The sequence below is a fragment of the Ovis canadensis genome, chromosome 3 (genome assembly GCF_042477335.2).
Source record: "Ovis canadensis isolate MfBH-ARS-UI-01 breed Bighorn chromosome 3, ARS-UI_OviCan_v2, whole genome shotgun sequence".
Classification (NCBI taxonomy): Eukaryota; Metazoa; Chordata; class Mammalia; order Artiodactyla; family Bovidae; genus Ovis; species Ovis canadensis.
In genome coordinates, this window is record NC_091247.1 from 20,295,639 (window position 1) to 20,322,310 (window position 26,672).

Below are 26,672 nucleotides of genomic sequence, written 5' to 3' on the forward strand. Positions count from 1 at the left end.
ATATACAATTCTGTGTGCCAGAGATCTCAACCATTGGTTTTTGCTTTTTTCCCATCATTATAAGAAGCAACACTACAATGTTTCTCCAACTTTGACCGGCAGATTACCTGCATCAGAATCAACTGATATGCTTGTTTTAATGCAAGTTCCTGGCCTCACTACAGGTCACCTACGTCAGAAGATCTGACACCATTTCCACCAAGCACCTTAACAGTGTTTCTGACTTTCATCAGATAATTCTGACTTTCTGGCTTCATTCAAGCCACCTTAGCTTTGACTCTGACATTCATCAGATAATTCTGACTTTCTGGCTTCAATGAAACCTCTCTGAGCCACAGATATAAAAAAAGAAACAAAATTCTCCTTTTCTGAGATACATTTTGGACCCAGTGGCCCCTCTGCCAATCTTTGAATATTGCACCTCTCAGCTCACTTTCCTGTATTTGAAAACCAGATGTGGAACTTTTAAATCTCCTGATCCGAAGGTCACATCACATACCAATTATATTAGAATGGGTGGAGGTGGAATCTGGGCATCAATATTTGCAAAATTCTCTAGTAGAGTCCTATGTGTAACAAGGTTTGGAGACCACTGCCTTAGCTATTGACTTTAGCAGACACAGATTAGAAAAATCTTAACTAAATACACTTTGCTGGTATTAAATTAAGTTTTTAAATTTCGAGATATATGTATATATTTTCATTTTTATTTTAATCCAGTAAGAATTTTTTTTCAATGCATTGGATTAAAGCTTAACAATATCTTTTTGAGAGAATGTAAAACAACAAAAAAATTGTTTCATGCTGAATGCAACTAATATAGGATCATATCATGCAGAAAAATGTTATTTCATTTGCATACTAGTTTCAGTGATTATAGTTTTGGAAATCATGGAAAAGCCAATACAAAAATTCAAAATTTGTGCTTTAGATATTTAAAAGCACTCCAAATATTCTGTTAACTCCAAGCAAATTTTCCTAAATTTAGAATAGATGGAATATTGTCATTAACATTAAACACTACATTTTGCATTATCTTTTTCCAATTTCTGACTTGGTATCTCACTTCCCTGAAAGAAAATCATAATTTTGATATATTTCCCTCTATTCTTTACTAATTCCCATTGATGCTGGTTATATTATACAACCTGTTACCATCACTTAATGAAATCTAATGGTTCATAAAGGAAACAATTTTTAAATCTTGACTCTTTTAACAAAGGCAAACTAATCAACCATAACACACCATTTTTAACCATTCAATTTCAACCTGCACTTTATCCACTATGTAACACAATAAGGTGTCACAAACTGTAACTCTATAGTAAGTTATCCCCCAAAAGTGAAGCATTTTTCAAAATCATACTGTTTAGACATTCAATACTTTAAATATTTTTACAGGGTTTCAACATGCAAAAACACATTTCACTACACTTTACAGGCCTCAAAGTTCACAACTGTGCTAATGTACTTTTCTTTTAGAAAAATAAATACTAAACCAAAATTTTTTAAATTCATCTTTAATATATTAAAGCATCTTAAAGATTAAAAGAATAACTTCCTAAAATTTCCCTTCACTGCTCAGAAGTCCTATGTGCAGTTATCCTTGATACAAACTCAAAAAAAAACCCAACCACAATCATCTAAACTAAAGCTAAAAGGAAAACTTTAATTTCAATAAGCATATTTTTATGACTTCCTAAGGAATCATACTGAAAAGCAAGGCAAAACAGCAGGGTCATATCCTGATACAGAATGCACAAATAAGGCAGTTACTATTATATCTGAAAAGAAAGAACACTATTTTGATTAAGGTCCAAAACTGCACATAATGTAACCCCCAAAATCAATACCCAACCCAATGCCACTTAAAAACAGGAAAAGGCAACATCTGTATCTGTTGTTAAATTCAGATGAGTACTCAAAGTAAAAAACAAAGGTAAGCATAATATACAGTGTTTTAAACATCAATAGTTATCCTTCCCTCATAGGAACCAAGTTACTAAATTGATACTAAGAATTGTTTCCTAATCTTTATGTAAAACAGAAATGTATAAAGATGAATGTTGGGTCCAACAAGAGAGAAATATGCTTATAAGCTTACTTCAAGATGCTCAAAATAATCAAAAAAGAAAAGATGAGCACAGAGCGGAAAGGAGAACCATTTAAAAGCCATATGTTATGTCAGAAGTACTTCAACTTTAGACCCAACTAGGAGAGACTCTACTGCCATCACAGGGCCTACACAGTTCAACAAGGCTCATTCATTACTTGGAAGAAAAAGTATAATAACAAGGTTTCATTGTTTTTTTTTAAAGAAGTGAAAGTGAAAGTTTAGTCACTCAGTTGTGTCCAACTTTTTGCGACCCCATGGATTGTAGACTACCAGGTTCCTCCTTCCATGGGCTTTTCCAAGCAGGAGTACTGGAGTGGGTTGCCATTTCCTTCTCCAGAGGATCTCGACGACACAGGGATCAAACCCGGGTCTCTCACATTGTAGGCAGACACTTTACCACCTGCAAGCCTTGTATTAAATAGGCCTTTCAGGTGGAGACACAGTAGGATAATTTCACCTACAAAGGGCTCTGTTCTGTATTTATCTGCATTCTATTTTTCAACACTAGAATCCACGTGTGGTGAACAAAGTTAAATTTCATTTACTATACCATTCTCACGATACATTAGTAAAATATCAAAAGAACAAGCAAAATTAGCAAGCACATGAAATAGAGCTCAGCCATCACTTGTCATTAGTAAAACGCACTATAGCTGCTATAAACACAAACCCCACACCAAGTGTTCTCTGAGAATGCAGAGAAACTGGGACCCCTCATATATTGCTGGTGGGAAGAAAAATCGTGCAGCCAATTTGGAAAACATTTTGTTCACTCCTTAGAAGTTAAGCATAACCTTACCACATGACCCAGCAATCCTACTTCTTGAAATCTAGTCAAGAGAAATAAAAAGATTAAGATGAATTCCTAAGTAAAATGCGGTATATGGAATACTATTCAGCAATTTAAAAGAACAAGATATTGATAAATGCTACAACACAAATGAAGCTCAAAAATATTATGCTAGGTGAAAGAAAGCCTTCCCTTGTGGCTCAGCTGGTAAAGAATCCAGCTGCAATGCAGGAGACCTGAGTTCAATTCTTGGGTTGGGAAGATCCCCTGGAGAAGGTAAAGGCTACCCACTCCAGTAATCTGGCATGGAGAATTCCATGGACTGTATCATCCCTGGGGTCTCTTCAACACCACCAGGTGAAAGAATCCAGAACAAAGTCTCCATACTGTGTGACTCTGTCTGTATGGAATTTCTGGAAAAGAAAACTTCATAGAAACAGAACAGAATCAGTGGCTGGCTGGGGCTAGTAATCAGAATGCTTGATACTATCTGAAAGTTTTTCAAAATAGTTATTCAAAGTGACTTGTAATAACACTCTTAAATCCTGATCAAAATCTCTCATGCCCTTTGGCTTTGTTTTTAATTCTGCGAACAAATGTTGCCTTACTGTTAATAACACCCAACATGCCACTTTAAGGAATTTCACCCTGTGAACACATCACTAGCATTTTATCTGCCCTAACTCATGAAAGGCTGTTTCAAACACAGGCATCACCTAGGTACATAAGAAGGAACTGGATATGTTTAATCAGAAGAAAAGTTAAAAAGTAGGAGAACATGATAAAGGCCGTTCAGCCCTCAGAAGCTGCTTTTATCTTACCTAAAACACTGAATAAAATCAGCTTAAATACTCTCCAAGACAAATTGCCTAAGCACAATTCAGAAAATATTCAAATCACAATTCACTTCTCCTGCTTGACTTCCAATTAATTCTACCACCCAAACGCAACCCCTCTGCATATATACATGTTCACTTATCTTCCTTCCTATAGATAGATAAGAAATAAGTGACAAGAACATATATTAATATCAAAACTTTTACTTGGGGAATACTTTAATATCTCTTCAAGCAGGGATCTATTTCTACAGGTTATCACTTCCATTACTTAAACAAGCATTATTTGTTATTCAACAAATATTAGAAGACACAGCAAGAGGAAGAAAAAAATGACCCATATCCTAAAAGACCTTGTATTCTATCCATCAAATAAAGCCAAAAACTAAGAAGCACATATGACAATACTTAGTCACTCATCACAAACACCCAAGTAATTAAGGTAACGGCAAACAGGATCTGCTCCATTTCTATCTAAAGTATTAGCAGGTTCCGCTACTCATTTCCCTGGCTTAAAAATAACCCCAACAATGAAGTGTTAAAATTTAGTTCCAAGTCTATCATCTCTTGAAAATCTCTATCAACTGCTTTATAACTTAAAAATCTGAAACTCTTTTAGAGAATAAAGGAAATTAGATGTTGAGCACTAAGTGATCAGTTCATAACCAAAAAAAAACCTACAGAGCACTCTAGATGGCAGACCTAAACAACCCATACCTTACCAGAATGGAATAACAAACCATATAAACATTCCCCAAAAGTCTACCAATAATGAACCCAAAGTGAATCTCAATACTTCCTTTTTTGTCTATCTCTGTCTGCCCCGCCCCCTCTCTTACACACACACACACACATACGCACACACCCCCCCCACCCCTACCCACCCCCCCCACCCCTACCCACCCCCCCCACCCCTACCCACCCCCCCCACCCCACCCCCCGCTAACTATCATGATCCAAATGCTTTCAAAAAGATAAGTGAGGGTCATCTGGGACACTCAATTGCAGAACTCACAAATATATCTCTATAATTTAATCATACTTCACAGGGGAAAAAAAAGGTACAAATGATACAGATGAGAAGAATGGAGATGACCCCAATCAAGGATAAAAGTGACAGTTTTAGTACAGTCCCAAATGCCACCATGATTTCGTATCAATTGAAATATCAATCTCTATAAAATAAGCTAAGCTACCAACAGAAAATGTTTTGTGTTTTTTTCCCAGAAGCTGTATTATAATATGCTGCTCCGAGTCTCTATAGTCTTTTCACCAGTAACCCTTATCACTAACAGCTCATATTTTTGGATGTAAGCACAGGATAGGATTTTAAATATGGTTGTAGAGATGTAATTTCCATGAAGAAACTCAAGAAGCTCAAATGAAGACCAAATACATAATCATTACTCTCTCTTTTCTCCCAAGCACCACTCTCCAAATAAAGTTACATGACAATACAGATATAACAGGTTCCCAATTAATATTTTGTGAACTCTAGTAGTTAGACAAACCTCCTGATAAAATTTTTGCACCCCTACTTCATCAGAATTTCTATCAGAATTCCAAATGAAGTAAAAGTAACATTAAAAAAAAAAACCATTAGAGTATTAAAAGAAAATTCAGGTCTATGATATCATAATCTTGATAATGGAGAATGTCCTAAGCCAGAGAACACTCTACAGTGAGAAGACTAATAAACTTGATTACATAAAAGTTTCTATTATTAAGTATAAAAAAAGACAAAGCATAGATACAGTGTAATTTTACTTCTTTTACATTTAATTTTCTCTCTGTGAAGAAACTATGGAGAAGTGTCACTTGCATTTGTACCTTTCTTTAGTCTCTAAATTTTCTACAATAAGAACACATTATTTTTATTATTTAAAAAATAACAAATCTTACTTCACTTCAAAAAATAAAATCCATGTTTCTCTGTCTCAACCATTGCTGCCTGCTCATTTCCTTCAAGTAAAATGATACAAATTAAAAATTAAAGAAGAATTTTGAATAGAGCATGGATTAAAGTATAGAACCATGACTAAGGACTTAATGTAGTTACTAAGTTGATTAAAAAAAGCACCTATCAGTAAATTGATTTTCAACAAAGGTGCCAAGCAAGGCAATCCAATGAGAAAAGAAAAACATTTTTTTACAAACTGTTGCTGGTGACTATACTGTACTACTGTGCTCTTACTACAACACTGTACAGATATACCTGAAAGTTGCTGAGAGTAAATCTTAAATACTCTCAAGATGACAACACCAATACAGTAATTATGTGAGGTAAAGGATGTGTTAGCTAACTTCACTGTGGTAAACATTAGGAAGTATTGCGTATCACCACCTTACACATATACAATGTTACATGTCAATAATATCTCAATAAAGCTGTGGAAAAAATGTTGCTGAATAAGCTAAGTAACTGGATTTGGGGAATATGAGGAAAAACATTCACACTGCACACTAAAACTGGCTTAACATATTATTCTAGACCTAAAAGTAAAACAATAAAGCTTCTAAAAGAAAGTAAAGGAAAACTTCTTGAAACATGGGAATAGACAACAGTCTTTCAAGCAGAAAAGCAATAACGATAAAAAAAAATGTGATTAAAAAACCACCTTGCCATGTACTTGACAAAAAAACTGGTACACAGGATATATAAACAGCTTGTGTAACTCAAAAATAAAAATTTGGCGGAATAAATGGATGAAAGATTTGAACAGATGCTTCACAGAAGAAGATATACAAATGTCCAGTTATGTGCATAAAAAAGTACATCATTAGTCATCAGAAAAATGCAAACAAAAGTCACAATGAGATACCACTACCCACCCACAGAATGGCTAAACTTTAAGATTCAGTGTTGGGAAGGAACTGGAACTCTCCCAGGTTGCTGTGTGAATGTAAAACGGTATGACCACTTTAGGAAAAGATCTGACAGTTACATAAAAAAAAAAAAAAAAACTAAAGATACACTTACCCTATGGCCTAGTAATGCCACTACTAGGTATTTAACTCAAGAGAAATGAAAATGTGTCCTCGTAAAGACTTACTACTAGATTGCTTACAGTAAGCTTTATTAAAAGCTAAAGTATATTATACAAAATAGCCCAAAACTGAAAACAACCCAAGCATCCATCAACAGAAGATGCCTAACAAATTGTGCACTATACATACAATAGAATGCTGCTGCTGCTACTGCTAAGTCGCTTCAGTTGTGTCCGACTCTGTGCAACCCCAGAGACAGCAGCCCACCAGGCTCCCCCGTCCCTGGGATTCTCCAGGCAAGAACACTGGAGTGGGTTGCCATTTCCTTCTCCAATGAATGACAGTGAAAAGTGAAAGTGAAGTCGCTCAGTCATGTCTGACTCTTCAAGACCCCATGGACTGCAGCCTACCAGGCTCCTCCGTTCATGGGATTTTCCAGGCAAGAATACTGGAGTGGGGTGCCATTGCCTTCTCCGACAACAGAATGCTGCTGCTGCTGCTGCTGCTGCTGCTAAGTCACTTCAGTCGTGTCCAACTCTGTGTGACCCCATAGACGGCAGCCCACCAGGCTCCGCCGTCCCTGGGATTCTCCAGGCAAGAACACTGGAGTGGGTTGCCATTTCCTTCTCCAAACAGAATGCTAGCTAGCAATAAAAAAAGGAACAAACTGCTGATACACAAAATAACATGGATGAATCTCAAAAACTATCCTGAACTAAAGAAGCCAGATATAAGAGTACATCAGTCGTGTCCGACTCTTTGCAACCCCATGAATCGCAGCACGCCAGGCCTCCCTGTCCATCACCAACTCCCGGAGTTCACTCAGACTCACGTCCATCGAGTCAGTGATGCCATCCAGCCATCTCATCCTCTGTCGTCCCCTTCTCCTCCTGCCCCCAATCCATCCCAGCATCAGAGTCTTTTCCAATGAGTCAACTCTTCACATGAGGTGCCCAAAGTGCTAGAGTTTCAGCTTTAGCATCATTCCTTTTAAAGAACACCCAGGACTGATCTCCTTCGGAATGGATTGGTTGGATCTCCTTGCAGTCCAAGGGACTCTCAAGAGTCTTCTCCAACACCACAGTTCAAAAGCATCAATTCTTCGGCGCTCAGCCTTCTTCACAGTCCAGCTCTAACATCCATACCTGACCACAGGAAAAACCATAGCCTTGACTGAGCGACTGAACTGAACTGAACTATGGATTCCACTTATATAAAGTTCTAGAAAAGGCAAACGTAATCTTTAGCACCATTCTGGATGCTATATTCTCTTAGTATGCTTAGAATACTTCAGAATTTGAAATTGCAAAAGAGAACTATCTGATCAGGACTCAACCAAACAACGGACAACGGCTTAGGCTTCAAGATAATTATCCACTATTTCTTTACAACTTTTTAAGGTGTGTGTTAAGTCAGTACTTCCTTACTTAGTCTGTGCTAGCCTTACCTTGGAGCAAGATGTTTCCAAATTCAGAATATTTGGATTTTAAAATAGTAATAAAGTAAATATACTATGTACAGTATAGTCCCCAAAACTCTGGGGAGTCTGGGGTAGCATCCTGAAATCAAACGCTATTATTTCTCTTGTGCTCAGTAGCTCAGTCGTGTCCGACTCTTTGTGATCCCATGGATTGTAACCCACCAGGCTCCTCTGTCCATGGGATTCTCCAGGCAAGATTACTGGAGTGGGTTGCCATTTCCTCCTCCAGGGGCTTTTGCAGACCCAAGGATTGAGTCCGTGCCTCATTGGCAGCCGGATTCTTTACCACTGAGCCACCTGGGAAACTCCAATATTTCTCCAGGGGAAGCTATTATTATTTACGCCAAGAGAGATAAACCGCCTAAAATACTTAACATCAGATCAGGACAGACGTTACATCAAATAAGCTTTAGCAAAAACCACTTTGATAAAAAATATTTTCACATAGTTTACAGGTTTAATAAAAATGAATCAAATGAAGTGTTTTGTATTCTAAGTTACTGAAAATCCTAAGTTTTTAATCACCTTTTCCCATCAACACAAGCCTAATAGAACACTTTACCCAAGCCTGAATCCCAGGGGTTACAATAAACATTTACTCTTTAAAATAATAAATCAAAGCACAAACCGTTAGAAAGACATCTCTCCAGCACAACAGTAAAGGACAATTCTTTTTACCGTAATATTTGGGTAAGCAGTATGGGAAGCTTAGTCTTAACAACAAAACATGGGTATATACTCAAAAGTTTCAAACGGATGAAAAAGTATACTACTGAAGATCCTTCCCTCGGGGGGAGAGGGGGTGGGGAATACTACAGAAGCAAATCTCTCTCAAAACTCTGTTTTTAAGTAATACCTAGCAACTTACAATCTGCAACCACAAAAGGGATATATGCTTTTCAGATTAATCTGAAGGATCCACATAAAGCCTCTTTAAAACGAGCCACAGAAGAGAAAAAAGACACTTTAGTCTCTGTACTGACAGTCTTAGAATTCAGATCTATCTATGCCTGGTGACTGCTAGCACTTTTCTGATGGCAAATTCAAAACATAACGTCATTCATTCAAAATTTTATAGCAAGAAACAGCTGCCAATAGAACCATTTTCCTTTTCAAAGGAAATTAAAAACACCTAAAAATATTCTAAATGCAGAGAAGTGAGATAAATTTAATAAGCACTACTATGTACCAAGCACTGAGCTAAGCACTTTTACATGTTATCTCACAGAATACTTTCTCCAACAGTTTTAACTTCAAGGCCTAGCCTACAGTACCTATAATAGTAACAGTAACTATTATAACAGTAACTTCTGGTATACTTCACCTCTTAGTTTTGTCACCTTAGGCAGTATATAATTTTAAATGGTACTTTCTAAGCTCCAAAATAAGTAACTAAGATTTGTGGCTGTGTTTTTATCATATTAAATTGTCTCTGTTTTAGAAAAAAATATTAATATCTTCTATAATAAAATCAAAAGAAATGCCATTCACAGTAGGTTTACAGTAAGGTTTTAAATCTTTAAAGTGACCCTCACCATGATTTTAGGAAATATGTTTTTATAACACTTTAAAAAAATTAACTCATGGAATTTCTGTTTGGAAAGAAGAAAAAGTCCTAGAGATGGACAGTGGTGATATTTGCACAATAATGTGAATGTAATGCCACTGAAGTGTACATTTAAAATGGTTAAAACAGTCAATTTTATGTTATGGACAGGCTGTGTGCACAATCAGGCACTCAATTGTGTTCGACTCTTTTCTACCCATGGACTGTCCACGGAATTTTCCAGGCAAGAATACTGGAGTAGGTTGCCATTTCCTACTTCAGGGAATCTTCAAACCCATGTCTCCTGCATTACCACATTTTAAAAAATCAATTCATTCTACTATTTGATATAATTAAATATACATGTTTAAAGCTAACACTGTAAATAACATGGTTTTTTTAAAAAAATCTTCAGCTTGTCGTTCTACAGTAGAAACACCAGCAACCTCAAAGAGTAAAGGACAATTTTGGGCCTGATAAGATTTACTGCAACCCAGAACCATAACAGTTAATCAGCTAAAAACAGCTAAGATGAAATCTGTCCAGTCAGCAGCATGTGATGTCCTACTAGCAGTATGTTACCTTAATAAAGGTGTAAAGTGTCTTGGCTGACCTAGGCACTCAATAAATGAATGGACCAGGCAGTTTACTGAGCATGTGTAATGCTTCATTTTTTAAAAAGCAGCCTTCATTTTAATAATTTAGAAAGCACTTTAATAAAAAAAGAATGTATGATCATAAATAGCTTAGGCTCAAGCTCATAATGACCCTAATAATTAACATCAGTAAAGCCTAAGAGATGAAAGTGCAAAAAATTTCTGAGGTTGAATATGAACCTGATGAATACTTGAGATTTGCTGTACTATTTTTAACTGAACTTTCTGGCCTTAGGTCAGAGTTTTGCTAGCAAAATACCAAAGTGAAAATGCTGGGAGTGAAGCCCAGAGTCTCTGCTCTGGTCTGGGAAAAGCTATGCCCTTCATGCAACCAACTCTATCCCCAATCGAAGACTTTGAAACACTATGAGAGTGTCATGCTCCCATGAAAACAGGAACAACACACTGACAGGAAAATCAGTAAAAGAAAATGTCAAACACGTCTGACACAGTACATCACTACATTCTGTGCACTGTACAGAAAGACACTCTTTAGTCAGTTCCTGCACTTTGGCCAAAGGGTACTGAGTCACTCCGCAAATGATTCCAGAAACCTCAAAGGATAACAGCTTCTGAAGGAAAGTCAGTCAGTCACTGGAAAGGGAAGAGAGTTTTTCTCATCATATAGTCAATAGATTTCTCCTGTCAGGGAGTATAACAGGCATTCTGGAAGAAAATACCTAAAGGATCCAAGGATCACCTACCAGAATTCTAGTTGTCCAGAGTTAATTTAACATCCAGCACATCTTTTTCACTTTCTTCTGCTCCCCAAGGTAAAAACCTACACCCCCTACCTTTTCCCATAAATGCATCTCTATTGAATACTAATCAAAGAGTCTGTAAAATACAACAGTGTATCCTAACAAAAGCAAGAAATAAATAAGCATTCTACAGTGCATTTCTGATCAATCTTGTTCCTTTCTTAAACAAAGCCAACTAGCAGGCTTTACGTGGCTATTAATTGGGATCTCCAAGGCCATCTCAGGAAAAAGAAACAATGAAAAGGAGAGACTGATAGTACACTACAATTCAAGTGAATTCTATAGCTCCTGGGCAATAATCGCGGAAATTAAACTTACAGAAATTGAAATGCACTGAATTGTAACGATTAATGTTCATAGACAACTGAAAACATGGAAACTTCAGGCTGTGTGTTACCAGATTTCAGACTGAACTCTTTGTCATGTACCCCAGGTAGGGACTTCCCGTAGGGACAGCCACCGGGTTTCTCTTGCTCTGACGCGCGTCCCCAGGCAGCATGACGCTCTTTCAGATGGGCTAGCCTGAGGTCTGATGGACAGCAGGTCTCCCCACCCGACCCCCGACCCACAGGGCAGGGGGGGAAGAAAAAGAGGGGTGCTTCCTCCCAGCGCTCCAAGACCCGGGCAGCCGCGGGTGACACCAGCTCCAGGAGGCAGAAGGGAAGAATCCAAGGTGGGTCTCTCTACTCCCGGAACTCGGTCGCAGAACTGTCTGGTCTCCCCAACCCGGGGCCCAGCTGCCGGGAAGCTGGGCAGGGTGGGGCGAGACCTCCCCCCCGCCGCCCGCCCCCACTGCTGGGTGGGCACAGAGGGGTGGGCAGTCGGGGCAATCTACGGTTCGAGCGGTCATCAGGGAGGGCTCCCGGGCCCCCGGCCACATACCAGCAAGCTCTCCACGTTAATGGGCGAGCGAGGGTCTCGGATCAGCGCCTCCAGCTTCCTCTGGCGGCTCGCGCCCGCGCCGTCCCCCGACACGGCCTCGGGGGCGCCGGGCATCTTCCCCGTCGGCGGGGGCCGGCTCATGCCGCCGCCAGGCCCGCACTCCGCTCCCCGCGCTCCGGCCCGGCCGGCCTCGGGGCCTACCGCCGCCCTCGAACCACCGGCTCCGGCCGGGGCTCCGCCCGGGCCCACCGCGCGCCTGGAGCTCAGCGCCCCGGGGCCTTGGGGCTGTGGGAGGCCCGCCCGGCCCCGGGAGCAGCGCGGAGCAGACGGCGTCCCCGCCCCTCAGTCAGATTCGCGCCGCCCGGTCCACTCCTCCGCCGCGAGCTCCCTCAGGACTCCGAGGGCGGGAGCGGGGAAGTGGCGCCGCCACCACCGGGCCCCCCGGGGGCTGTCCCGCCCTCTGGGGTCTCCGGGAAGGTGAAGCCCCGGTTCCAGACAACTACGGCCGCGGCCAGCCGGCTCCCATGACCGCCGGCGGCCGCCCGCGCCCCACACTCCCGTGCCCCTCACACACTCCCGCGCGGCGCCCGTCTCCGGCCGCGCACAGCCACTACCCACAAGCCCCTCGGGCCGCGGCTGGCGGCGCGCCCCCGCGCTCGCCCCGCCCCGCCCCGCGCGCTCCCGGCCCCGCCCCCCGCGCGCCGCCGCCGCCGCCCGCCGGCCTCCGCCTCTTCACGCCCGTTTCCTCGTGTGGGTTTTTGTTTTTTTGTTTTTTTTTTATCGTTTCCTCCTGTCTGCTTGGCTTCGCATTTCTCCTTTTTCAGCCTCCTTCTTTCTCTGTGTCCGCCTCCCCTTGTTGATTCTCACAGGGTAAACGGTCGGGCGGCGCGCGGTCACTGCCTTGCTGGACCCGCGAGCTCCAGCTGAGGGGAGGGGAGGGTGTACCCTACCGCCGCCGGCTCCCTCAGCTCCCGCCGATCCTTGCCGGGGCGACCGACCCCGCGTACTCGGAGGCCCACCGCACCCACCCCCACCGGCGCCCCGAGGTCACCCGGCTGCGCCCGACGCGGGGCCCAGAGGCCGGGGTGGGGGTTGGGGGGATGGGCGGCTCGGCGCCCCCCGCCCCCGCCCCCGCCCGGCTCAGCTGACTCAGCGCGCAGCTATGCGCTGCCTTGCATCACCCGCGCCGGAATAATAGCGGCCGCTCGGTGGCTGCCCTCGCGTGTGGAGCTCCGCGCTCGCGAGGGGCCCGCCTGGGCCACGGGGATGGTAGTGGAAGGGCTGGGAGGGCGTGCCTAGGACTCGAAAACGGGACGAGGAACGGGCGGGTGGAATGCGAGTCCTGCGGCAGGAGGGCCTGGAAGCGCTGCTTGTTTCCACCTCCCCGCACTAGGGCAGGCGTCCCGGGACTGCCCAACACCTCGCTGCGCCTCCCTTAATTGTCGTTCTCCCCAGCTGGGCTTGAACACCCGACCACGAAAAGAACGAGAGGGGCCATAGAAAAACTGCTTTCCATCCTCAGACCTCGAGCTCTTGGGCTTTTTGCGGGGGGTTGGGGGTGGGGGTGTGGCGGAAGAGGGGCGGTCAGAGGGGCCGCCGCTTGTCCACATTCCTGCCTTCTCCGGCCTGCGCCATTGGTCAGATCCACCCAGGGCGCAATCTGAAAAATATGTGCCAAGAGCTGTAAAGCTGTTCATTGAGCCCCTTTGACCCAGTAAACCCATTTAAGGAAGTCCATTTCTAAGGAAATGATCCCAAGGAGGGTGGGGGGAGAACTTGCATAAAGATGTTTACAGCAGGGCTGTTCAGAATGTCCATAATGACCAAAACCTGGGAAGGGACCCAGTTGTCCAACGCTTGGGGAATAATCCAAACAAGCTCTGTCACATTAACAGAAGGAATCCTGGCAGGTATACAGGATTCAAGTCAAGCACGTCAAATTTTGGCAAGTACATGAAAAGATGTATTGGAAATAAGGTTAAATAAAACAACGAAGTTAAAAAAATAATTTGTACACACCACTCAAAACTAAAATGAGCAGCCTTATGAAGAGGAGGTGAATACAGTTAAGTAAATGCGATCTTTTTTCCTTCCTAAAAGATGCTTAAGAGAACATTTAAATTTCAAAAATTGAAAAACTATACTAGGATACAGGGGCCACTCCAAAAATCTGCACTCTGATATCTGATAAATAGTAAGAATTTTAAGAACCTCTCTCATTGGCATGTCAGAAGCCCACAGAAGAGCAACCTAGTTCTAAAGGCCTAACCTTGTAAAAGCATTTTAAGTCAGTGAGTTTTCTAGAAGCGTCATCTTTCCTTCTGTGTTAAAGCCACCCTCACCTGGATGAGGCAGGAAGAGATCCTGGAGGATCCAATACAGCTTTTTCCAGTCAGATAATAACACTGACTTCTGGTCAAAGGTCAGTCCTTTCACTGTGTATGCTAAGTGACTCATTTATACCTCCACAGACCACACCAAGAGGTCAGAGTGAGCTGGACACTCCACCTGCTTTTGCACTGAAGCAAAATAATGAGATAATCCTTGATTACCAATCCTTTTACCTGATCACAATAGAATAGGCAAAGCAGAAGGAACACCATATGGTTCTCAATTTTCAAATTAATTTTTCAGTGACTGGCCATATATTTTTATGAAGGTTGGTGGACTAACAGAAAGCCATGACCCCAAATACCAGGCATGAAAACCTTACTTAAAAAGAAAAACATAATGATCAACAAGATATAGAGAAGAGGCACCTTTTACATAGGGTCATTTACATAGACTAGAAAAAGCCACAGTATAGAAGACTTTTATCCACTACCTCTACCATTGTCAATGTGGAAGAAAAGACTAATCCCTTAATAGGAATTAAATCTTTTTTATTTCTTTATTTCTTACTTGTTTATTTCAGTACAATAATTATTTTACCAAGAGAGCACAAATACATTCTTGTAAAAGTTCACACAAACCACAACCAGATAGAACATATCTTGAAAAATGACACTCCCAAATCTCTCTACACACATTCTCTTATCATTCCAGGCCTTAATCCATTCTCATACATACGTATTTGTATATACCTATGTGTATCTCTTGCCCATGTATACGGTATTACACCGTATCACAGTGTTTTGCCACTGATATTTTCCCTTTAGTCGTATGTCCTAGAGACATCTTCAGATCTGTCACAGAGATTGGCCTGGTTCTGTTTAACTGCTATTCTGTGTTCCATAGTGTGGATGAGAGGGCATACGCAAGGGAATTCAGAAAAACGTCTACTTCTGCTTCATTGACTACGCTAAAGCCTTTGACTCTGTAGATCACAACAAACTGGAAAATTCTTAAAGAAAAGGGAATACAAGAAGAAAATGGCAACCCACTCCAGTGTCCTTGCCTGGAGAATCCCAGGGACGGGAGCCTCGTGGGCTGCCATCTATGGGGTCGCACAGAGTCGGACACGACTGAAGCGACTTAGCAGCAGTTACCTGTCTCCTGAAAAACCTGTATGTGGGTCAAGAAGCAACAGTTAAAACCAGTCTGGGACAACATACTAGTTCAAAATTGGAAAAGAAGTACATCAAGGCTGTATACTGTCACCCAGCTTATTTAACTTACATACAGAGTACATCATGAGAAATGCCAAACTGGATAAATCAAAAGCTGGAATCAAGATTGCCAGGAGAAAAATCAACCACCTCAGATATACAGATGATACTACTCTAATGGCAGAAAGTGAAGAGGAACTAAAGAGTCTGTTGATAAGGGTGAAAGAGGGGAGTGAAAAAGCTGACTTAAAACTCAACATTCAAAAAACTAAGATCATGGCATCCAGTCCCATCACTTCATGGCAAATAGAAGGGGAAAATGTGAAAGTAGTGAAAGATTTTCATTTCTTAGGCTCCAGAATCACTGCAGATGGTGACTGCAGCCATAAAATTAAAAGACACTTGCTCCTTGGAAGGAAAACTATGACAAACCTAAAAAGCAGAGACGTCACTTTGCCAACAAAAGTCCATGTCCTCAAAGTTATGATTTTTCCTGTAGTCATGTATGGATGTGAGAGTTGAACCAAAAAGAAGGCTGATCGCCAAAGAATTGATGCTTTCGAATTGTGGTGTTGGAGAAGACTCTTGAGAGTCCCTTGGACTGCAAGGAGATCAAATCAGTCAATCCTAGAGGAAATCTACCCTGAATACTCATTGGGAGGGGACTGATGTTGAAGCTGAAGTTCCAACACTTTCCAACATTTTGGCCGCCTGATGCAAAGAGCCGACTCATTGGAAAAGACCCTGATGCTGGGAAAGATTGAGGATGGGAGAGAGGGGTGACAGAAGAAGAGATGGTTGTATAGCATCACCGTCTCAATGGACATGAGTTTGAGCAACTCTGGGAGTTAGTGAAGGACAGGGAAGCCTGGTGTGCTGCAGTCCATGCGGTCACAAAGAGTCAGACATGACTTAGTGACTAAACAACAACAAAGAGGGCATAATGGTTAAGAACAGACTCTAGAAACAGATTGCCTGGGTGCTGCCACTACCACACACTAGCTGTGTCTCAGTTTCCTCATCATGTTTGCTATGAAACACTTAGAATAATGCTGACCCCCAAAAATGTGAGAGTTGATTAGTGTTTTCTCAGTGTCACAAACATTGTTGCAGTGAACATCCTTCTATTTTTGCCTTGATGCAGACATATTTAAATAGCATAGATTCCTGAAAGTGAAATTGTATGAAGGGGTAGGCATACTTTAAATAGTACCAACATCCACTGGATCATCAAAAAAGCAAGAGAGTTCCAGAAAAAACATCTATTTCTGCTTTATTAACTGTGCCAAAGCCTTTGACTGTGTGGCTCACAATAAACTATGGGAAATTCTGAAAGAGATGGGAATACCAGACCACCTGACCTGCCTCCTGAGAAATCTGTATGCAGGTCAGGAAGCAACAGTTAGAACCACTCATGGAAAAACAGACTGGTTCCAAATAGGAAAAGAAGTACGTCAAGGCTGTATATTGCCACCCTACTTATTTAACTTATGTGCAGAGTACATCATGAGAAACACTGATCTGGAGGAAGCACAAGCTGGAATCAAGATTGCCAGGAGAAATATCAATAACCTCAGATATGCAGATGACACCACCCTTATGGCAGAAAGTGAAGAAGAACTAAAGAGCCTCTTGATGAAAGTGAAAGAGGAGAGTGAAAAAGTTGGCTTAAAGCTCAACATTCAGAAAACGAAGATCATGGCATCCAGTCCCATCAATTCATGGGAAATAGAGGAGAAAACAGTGGAAACAGTGGCTGACTTTATTTTTATGGGCTCCAAAATCACTGCAGATGGTGATTGCAGCCATGAAACTAAAAGATGCTTACTCCTTGGAAGGAAAGTTATGACCAAACTAGACAGCATATTAAAAAGCAAAGACATTACTTTGCTAACAAAGGTCCATCTTGTCAAGGCTATGGTTTTTCCAGTGGCCATGTATGGATGTGAAAATTGGACTATAAAGAAACCTGAGCACCGAAGAATTATGCTTTTGAACTGTGGTGTTGGAGAAGACTCTTGAGAGTCCATTGGACTGCAAGGAGATCCAACCAGTCCATCCTAAAGGAGATCAGTCTTGGGCGTTCACTGGAAGGACTGATGTTGAAGTTGAAACTCCACAACTTTGGGCACCTGATGCAAAGAACTGACTCATTTGAAAAGACCTTGATGCTGGGAAAGATTGAGGGCAGGAGGAGAAGGGGATGACAGAGGATGAGATGGTTGGATGGCATCACCGACTCAATGGACATAAGTTTGAGCAAGCTCTGGGAGTTGGTGATGAACTGGGACCCCTGGCATGCTGCAGTCCATGGGGTCGCAGAGAATTGGACATGACTGAGCAACTGAACTGACTGAACTGAATTACTACTGACGCAGGTTCAATCCCTGGGTTGGGAAGATCCCCTGGAGGAGGAAATGGCAATCCACTTCAGTATTATTGCGTGGACAATCCCATGTTCAGAGGAGCCTGACGGGCTACAGTCCATGGGGTCAAAGAAAGTCCGACATAACTGAGCAGGAACACAGATGGCATAGAATTACTACTGAAAATGAGCATTTTGTCTTTCTAGTTCTTCTGAAATTACCTATTTATATCCTTTGTCCTTTGGATTTGTCTTTTTCTTACTGATTTATAGGTGCTTTTATGCTTTATAGATATTCCTCCTGTTATAATGTTAAAATATGTTAAAATTACAGTTTGCAATTATTTTCTTCCAGTCTGTTGCCTGTTATTCAGTTTTGATGTTGGTGTCTTTTGTCTCATTAAATGTTTACCTTTTATGAAGTCACATCTACCAATATTTTTCTCTACAGCTCCTGGGCTTTGTGTCTGGATTGGGAAAGATTTTTAATTCCAACTTTTAGGGCACACAGAGGCCTGAAATTGTAATAACTATAAGGAAATGGCAGTTTCCTAATAATATCAAACTCATCACGTTCCAAATGATCCACAGAAAGAGGGTTTCCTTGGGCTTGCTCTTCTCAGAGAGATTTTTGCTGCTCTGTGACTCTGTCCCACCTTGACTGCTTCCTTTTTAATGCTCTCTTGGATGTGCCCTGAACACAGGTGAGACAAAAACTTTAATGCAGTACTAAGGAAGGATAATCAGAGAAGGCAATGGCACCCCACTCCAATACTCTTGCCTGGAAAATCCCATGGATGGAGGAGCCTGGTAGGCTGCAGTCCATGGGGTCGCTAAGAGTCGGACACCACTGAGCGACTTCACTTTCACTTTTCACTTTCATGCATTGGAGAAGGAAATAGCAACCCACTCCAATATTCTTGCCTGGAGAATCCCAGGGACGGCAGAGCCTGGTGGGCTGCTGTTTATGGGGTCGCACAAAGTCGGACACGACTGAAGTGACTTAGAAGAAGAAGAAGGAAGGATAATCGGAGAGTAAACACAGAAACTCTAGGGCTGACCTCTTTGTAAATAAGGCATTGGTATAAGCCTTATGGTATAAGGCTTTTTGAATAAGCTGCCACAGCTAGCTTGATCTGTAGGCCTTGCTCCCCTCTCTTTCATATGAATTTTGTCTGTGTTTCTCTCTGTCTCTTCATTCCTAGCCCATCTCTTATGTGGTTGGGTTAACAGTAGAATTTAACCTCCACTACCCAGCAATGACTTCCTAGCTCTTCTGATACTTCACATTCCAGACTGAGTGAACATGTCTCCTTGGGTCGATCTGAGACCCATCGGCTCTGTTTTTAATTTGAGGCCATCTCTTCCCCAGGAATTAAGCCACCCTTTAGATGCAACCTTCCTCTCTCCACAGATAAATAGGATTGTAAAAGTATGTTTTGTGTGTGTGTGTGTGTGTGTGTGTGTGTGTGTTTTTGTCTTTCCATGTGGCACTTGCAATTACTTGTTTAATGAGAGTAATTATCATTATGTATAAGGGCTTACTATGTGCTACGCAATGTGCTTTGTAGAAATTATCTTACTTCTCAAAACAGCCTTTCGCTAATGATTGTATTACTACACTCGTTTTCCAGGTGATGTAATAGGAACTCAGATAGATGATAATGGAATGAATAAGTGAAGTTATAAATGAATAGATAAATGAAAACAATGAGCTCTCAATGGTCTAGGCGTCACCAAAACACATCCCTTTCCTGTCCTGCTTCATGTCAGAACAACAGCATGTACAGTACACAAGCTGGCATTGTAGCTAGATGCTTCCGCCTCACATAAGCCAAGATTTAATAACAGAATAAAGGGATGAACTCTTGATACAAAGGTGTCATTATTTTTGCAAACTCCATTCCTATAAAGGAGGCAGGGTTTAATGGTTTATAAAACAGAGTTTCATCCTAAGTTTCATTCATAGTTCTGGTCGTAACTCCCAGTGTGAATGAGAAAATTGCAGTACTCCTCTGTGAGTCAGTCTCCTCATAAGCGAAACAGAAATAATGAAGCTTGGTTGTCATTAAGTCTCCTTAAGATCTCCAGATGAAAGATATTAGATGCGTCCAGGACAGATTATTATTCAGCAGTAAACTATGAAAAATTCTCAGAGGAGAACAAGCTGGTCACAGCTCGAAGGTATACTTGAGTCACACAGACATAAGTCACGTAGACATAAATATATATGTTTGAAAAGAGTGGTTTCAAGAAATATCTGGGATCCTGGAAAGCTCAGCTTGGATTCCAGTTTGGCAGGAGAATTTGATGTCACATTTGGCCACCCCATTCTCTGCATCCCTAGGGTGTTTTATGTGATTTCCCTTCCCAAACCTTCATTGGATCCTCCATGATTATGCATGAAATCCTCAGTCTGAAACCCAGGTCTTTCTGCAAGTTGTCCAGAACGTTCCCTGCCAGACTTTTCTCCTATGGTTTCTCTTCTTCTCAGACTGAACATTCTGACTCCTCTCTTCGCTCTTTGGGTAAGCCAGTTTCCATTCAGGCGGAATGTCATTCTTCCTTCCTTTCTCCACCCACCAAGCTTCCAACCATCCTCCACTATGCCCTTCTGTTCCTTGAATGAAGAGCTTAACTCTTCCTGAGCTCTGGGTCCCCTGTGGCTTTTAACAAAATATTTAGCAAAGTGTTTGTTTCACATACATGAAAAGAACAATATGTCTATTTCTTTCTCAGTGTTTTAACACCCCACCACCCCACCAAATGGGTCTTTTATGTGTCCAAAGTATATTGGTGATTTCTCATCATTTACCATCCACCATATGAAGACTGCTTTCCTACCATTTCATTCTCCAAACACTTTGATCCAGCAAACTATAAACCATATAGGATGTGCTGTTCACAGAAGGCACCATTGCATCCCCACTTCTGAGTTTTGCTCTTGCCGTTCCACCTGCCCTATCCTCTACCTCCCAGTCTTTTTTTTTTTTTCTTTTTTTTTCCCATCACTGCCACCCTGGATGGCAGCTTCCCTTCCTTTTCCTCCCAGTCCAGCTTCCTATGTCCTGTTTTCTCCTAAATGTAACTGGAGTATTGTGCTGGTTCTTTGTCAGATACAAAAAGGAACTGAGTATGGATTCTTCCTATGTAGAGTTTGCATTTGAGAATCAGTCACTGAGGGACTTCTCTGGTGGTTCAGTGGCTAAGACTACGCTCCCAATGCAGAGGGCCTGGGTTCAATCCCAGGTCAGGGAACTGGATCCCACGTGCCACAGCTAAAGATCTCACATGCCGCAACAAAGATGGAAGATCCTGCATGCTGCAGCTAAGACCCAGTACAGCCAATGAAATAAAGAACTGGTGATTGAACTGGTACTCAGTGTTTAATGACCAAATGACTGAATGAATGTATCCATTAAAAAAAACCCCACAGATAATTGTAATTCAAGAAAGATTAGTGACTGAAAATATTCACCGATAATATGCTAACAGAATACAGAGGATCTTGGAGCAAGAGATATCTTCTAGCAAGGGGGTCAGGACATGTAGGTTGCTTGTGACCTGGGTCCTCAAGGTTCATTAGGGTTTGTAAATAGAAAAAGAGGACAGTCCTCCAAACAAAACAGGAACTTGTGTGATTAAGTGTGAGATCAATAAATGAGAAAGCAAGTAACGACAGAGAGCAGAGGTATGAGTGGTGAGAAAGAGAGCAGAGGTCTCTTTTTCCTTGGCTTCCCTGAAGGCCTAGAGTCTGTACTAATGTGCCGTGCAATGCCACATACACCACTACTGTCCTCCGGGACTTGCTGTCATTGAAGATGCTGGCACAAGGTGCCATCCCCTGGATCTGTGGCCCTCTGTGATGGGCATTAGGGGTCTTCTCAGCAATTATGGGTATGATGGGGGAGAGACTTGGGACTCAGCAACAATATGATAAAACAAAGTGGAAGGAGGCCCATCTGAGAGCTGTTTCATAATCCACAGGCCACCATTTGTAATTAAGTGGTTTATGATCATGAGTAATTAAAAACTCACAAAGCATACAAAGGAGAAAACTGTAGTTAAAGTGATCAGTTTTTAGAATACAGGGATAACACTTAGTTTTCATAAAAGCCAGTCTTACTGTGAAATAAGGAACCACTTTAAACTTCCTGGCCTTTAGAGTGGCACTTTGATGTCTAAGTTGCCCTTGAAATATTCCATTTGCTGCTTTGGCCTCCAGATGAATTTGGGGCCTTTGTGAAGTGAACCCAGAGGAAGTGGGCCCACAAGGAGTCAGAACTGTGTGGCTGGAAGCACAAACAGCTCAAAGCTACATCTTCAGACAGGCAATGAATGGTTGGGACCTGCAGTAGAGTTGGAGAAACCTCATCCCAGGCCAAACTCTGTCCCTTTCTAGCTGTGTGACCTCAGACAAATTAACTTACCTCTTTGAGCTTCAGTTTCTCTCCTATGGGGAACAAATAAGGCTCCCACACCATTCAGCATCCTGAAAGACTGATTCTTTCCCACCCATCAGAACTGACTGGATGTCAGGCATTATTTCTTTCACTGATTAATTTATTCATTCAATGAAGACATTTATGTGCTGGTTACACAATAGTAATCAGCAGAGAAATATTCCCTGTGGGCCTTTATTAGGTTTATGATCTAATGGAAGGGATGGATAGGATACAAATGGCAATGCAAATGAACAAGCAATTGCAAATGTGATAAGTGCTACAAAGAAAAACTGTAAAGTGTGAAGAGAATTATAACAGGCAGGAGAGCCTAGTCCAGATGGGGATCAGAGAAAGTTCATGACAAAGAAATAATTCTGATGAAGTCTAAAAGTAATTAGAGCTGGGGAAAACTGGGCTGAGAAGAAGAGGGTCAAGGAGAAAAGTCTCTTTCTATTTAACAAATAAAAGCATTTCATGACAGCCAGGCCCATAGTTAAGCCACCAGCAGTGTGGTTCATTAAAAGTGACACCAGGAAGGTCACAGGCCCACAGTGGGTAGAGAGGAAGCACTTACTTGTGCAGAACCCTGAAATTTAGCCCACTCAGGTTTCAAGAGTTTTCTTTTACCTGTCCACTCTCAGTGTTTGCAGGGTTCTTTGTGGCCATTTTTCTAAGTACTTTTGGTAGTAATTCTTGAAAGCAGATGAATCTAAAGGCACCTGGTCAGATAGATCCTTGTTCTGATCACCATTGGGAAGAGGGCCAATTTTTCTCCCTTATCTGAAACAGCAGAGCCCGTGGGAGAAGCTGAAGTTGTACTCATGAGTCCTGGGCTCAGGGCTTAGCACCACCATCTATGGGTTATGTGATCTTGGACAAATCACTCAAACTTGCTGAACTCCGCTTCCTCATCTGTCAAAGCTACTCCACAGAGTTGAGTCCAGTGGAAAACAATGTATGTGAGGGGACTCTACAAATGTGATCCTAATACACATCCAAACTCTGTTCTCTTATATCCTGAGATATTCCCAGCTTGCACTCTGGGTGTGGACGAAGAGAGAAAGAGAGGTATCAAGGATGACCTCCAGATTTTACTAGGCTCCTCCAAGGAAGTAACCAAGATTGATTATTGCATCTAAGCACTTTAAATTTACCTTAAAGTACATAAAGGTAGATGAATTTGAGAAAAACATAAGCAAGTGATAGGATCATCCTTTGTGATTCTTTTGCACTTTTCCAGAAAAAAAAAAAAAATATATATATATATATATAATGGCAACTACCAGAAGCCGAATGCCAATGACCACAGTCTTCAAGTCTTTCCATCTCTTGTTGACATTCTCACTGACAGTGTTTAAACAGGGCTGGGCTGTTTACACATGTTCACTGTTCGCTGCAGCCCAGCAGGACCTGTAAGGGGAAGCTGTTCAAACCTTGACATATATCACCGGATCACCCCAACCAAGAGGTGTGAGCCACAAGTCTGAAGGGAGGGCAAGCTCTGCTTTCATCTGCTTCACCACAACCCTCGAAGAAGCAGTGCTGAGATTTCACAGCCAGAGCTGAGAGCTGGGAGGAGCTCAGCAAAGTGGAGATGCTTTGACAGCAAGACACGGGCATTGTAACTTTGTGTTGTCAGAAGGGGTGTGAATTCCCAGAGCATCAGAAGCATTAGCTCTCAAATACAATCCACCTTCTCATTCCAAGACGATATGATGAGTGCATCAGCATTCCCTCCCCATGCCTCAGAGGATGAGAGTGGGCTTAAGGCTTACTCTGGGGCACCATCCTTTAGTGCAGTTCATTACTGTCCTTAAGTGAAGTGAAGTCGCTCAGTCGTGTCCAACTCTTAGCGACCCCATGGACTGCAGCCTACCAGGCTCCTCCATCCATGGGATTTTCCAGGCAAGAGTAGTGGAGTGGAGTGCCATTGCCTTCTCCAATGGTCCTTAGTGGAGCTCTTTATTCATCAACAAAATGGGTGGAATGCCTACTGTGCCTCATGGACTATGACTGGGGAGCTTGGCAGAAAGTGATTTGGAGGGAAATGGGACATACACATATGGTTTATCAAGGAGTAAGCTCTCAGCTTGTTTATTACCTGAACAAAGGGTTGATTGATGAATGAACACACAAGGGCATAAATGCAAGCAAGCCTATGGTACAGAAGAAAGCACAGGATCTGACATCTGGAGGCAGAGCTGACATTCCAGCTCACCCACTTTCCACATGGTTATTAGGCTGGATGCCTCGCTTGTTCACCCTGCTCTGTGCTGCAGGGCCTGACCTCTAAGGACCACCTCCCTTGGGCTCCCCTGTTGTCTTTCTTCAGGTTGGGTTTGGTCAAAAGGCATCACTGGGAAGAGACTGGAATGAAGGACAAGGTTTCTTCCCCTTCTCACTGACATGTCCTCTGGCAGCAGCTCCACACCTGACACCTGCAGCCCCATCTCCCAAACACTACATTCCCTTCTCACTGGGATCCAGACCAACACTGGGTCCTCCCCCTGCCCTGGGGCCCTAGCTTCTCAGTGTTGCTCATACCTGGGAGCCGCAGTATGCCTTACCTTCCTTTAATCCTATCTACGCCTCTGGAGAGAGTTCCTTCCTAGAAACAACTTGAAACAATTCTGTTTCCTGTTGAGACTCAACTCATTCAGAAAATTAGAACATGACATGGAACTTCTTAGAGCATCAGAGTCTTCCCCTCTGAAATGAAAATAATAATAATACGTAGTACTTCCCTGTTGGCTCAGTTGGTAAAGAGTCCGCCTGCAATGTGGGAGACCTGCGTTCAATCCCTAGGTCAGGAAGATCCCTTGGGGAAGGAAATGGCAACCTTGTCCAGTATTCTTGCCTGGAGAATTCCATGGGCAGAGGAGCCTGGTGAGCTATATAGTCTATGGGGGCACAAAGAGTCAGATAGGACTGAGTGACTAACACTTTCACTTTCAGTATCTAGTACCATGCTTGAACATGGGCTCTCAATAAATGCTGGCTACTTGAAAAAATGAATGGATGGATGGATGGATGGATGGGTGGATGGGTGGATGGATGAATGAACAGATGAATACCTATGAGAATTAATGACAAGATGCTAATGTATTAGCTATAAAATATTGATTATAATTCTTATTAAAGGCCAAATGAATGTAATAGATAGTATTAACTCTTGTGTTATCATACAATGGACATAAGCCAAGAATCAGAAAAACTGAATCAATTTTTCCATTTGCTGATTGTGTGATCACAGGAAAATTATTTCCCCATGCCATGCCTCTATTTCCTCTCCTATGAAACGAAAGAGTTGTGTTCATAACTTCTAAGGAGCCATCCAACTTGAATATCCTATCGATACTAAGCATTGCAGACAAACTTGTAACAATTTGAATTGAAGAAATTAAGGAAGCACCCAGGGCAGATGTAGGGACCTGAACAATATAGTAAGAACTAGGGCAGCAGAAGGACATAGCGAAATGAGCAGAGACTAGAGGGGATTATAAGGAGAGAGGCCAGTCAGTTCTGATGACCAAAATAAACACATGACTGGAACAGAAGTTGCTCGTGGGGTCATAAGGGTCCTTGGACATCAGGCTGAGGAACTAACACTGTAAAAGGAAGGATTCTGACTTCCTCAAGGCCCCTGAAGCCAGAAGAGAACTAGGATCCTAGTTTCCTCCTCTCAAGCCTCTCAACTGCCATCAGCCAGCGTCCTTGTCTTCATCTCCTGATGGCAGCTATCTTCTCCTTTTTGTGATTCCTTTCTTTGAGGAAAAATGTGTTAGATGAGGAAACCATTTGTAAGGGATATTTCTGGCACTGTTCAAATCTTGGCAAAAATTTCATTCCTGTTATTATCCTTGTTGTTGTTCAATCACTAAGTCGTTCCGACTCTTTGCAACCCCATTGACTACAGCATACCAGGTTTCCTTGTCCTTCATTATCTCCCAGAGTTTGCCCAAACTCATGTCCACTGAGTCGGGTGATGCCATCCAATACTCTCAACCTCTGTCACCTGCTTCCCCTCTTGCCCTCAATTTTTCCAGTGAGTAGGCTCTTCACATCAGGTGGCCAAAGTATTGGAGCTTCTGCTTAAGCATTAGTCCTTCCAGTGAATATTCAGGGTTGATTTCCTTTAGGATTGACTGGTTTGATCTCCTTGCAGTCCAAGAGATTCTCAAGAGTCTTCTCCAGCACCACAGTTCGAAAACACCAATTCTTTGGTGCTCAGTCTTCTTAATGGTCCAACTCTTACATCC

At 42.2% G+C, this 26,672-nt stretch overlaps 1 protein-coding gene across 5 annotated transcripts in view; it reads right to left on the reverse strand.

The window, feature by feature from the left end:
* ROCK2 (Rho associated coiled-coil containing protein kinase 2) overlaps positions 1 to 12,693 on the reverse strand; it is a 133,405-nt gene extending 120,712 nt beyond the window's left edge. For all 5 annotated transcript variants that reach the window (XM_069582613.1, XM_069582612.1, XM_069582611.1 and 2 more), the window contains exon 1: positions 12,056 to 12,693. In XM_069582613.1, coding sequence (XP_069438714.1) covers positions 12,056 to 12,196 — 141 coding nt within the window. In that variant the 5' untranslated portion in view covers positions 12,197 to 12,693. The remainder of the gene's footprint in view (positions 1 to 12,055) is intronic.
* Positions 12,694 to 26,672: the final 13,979 nt, after the last annotated feature.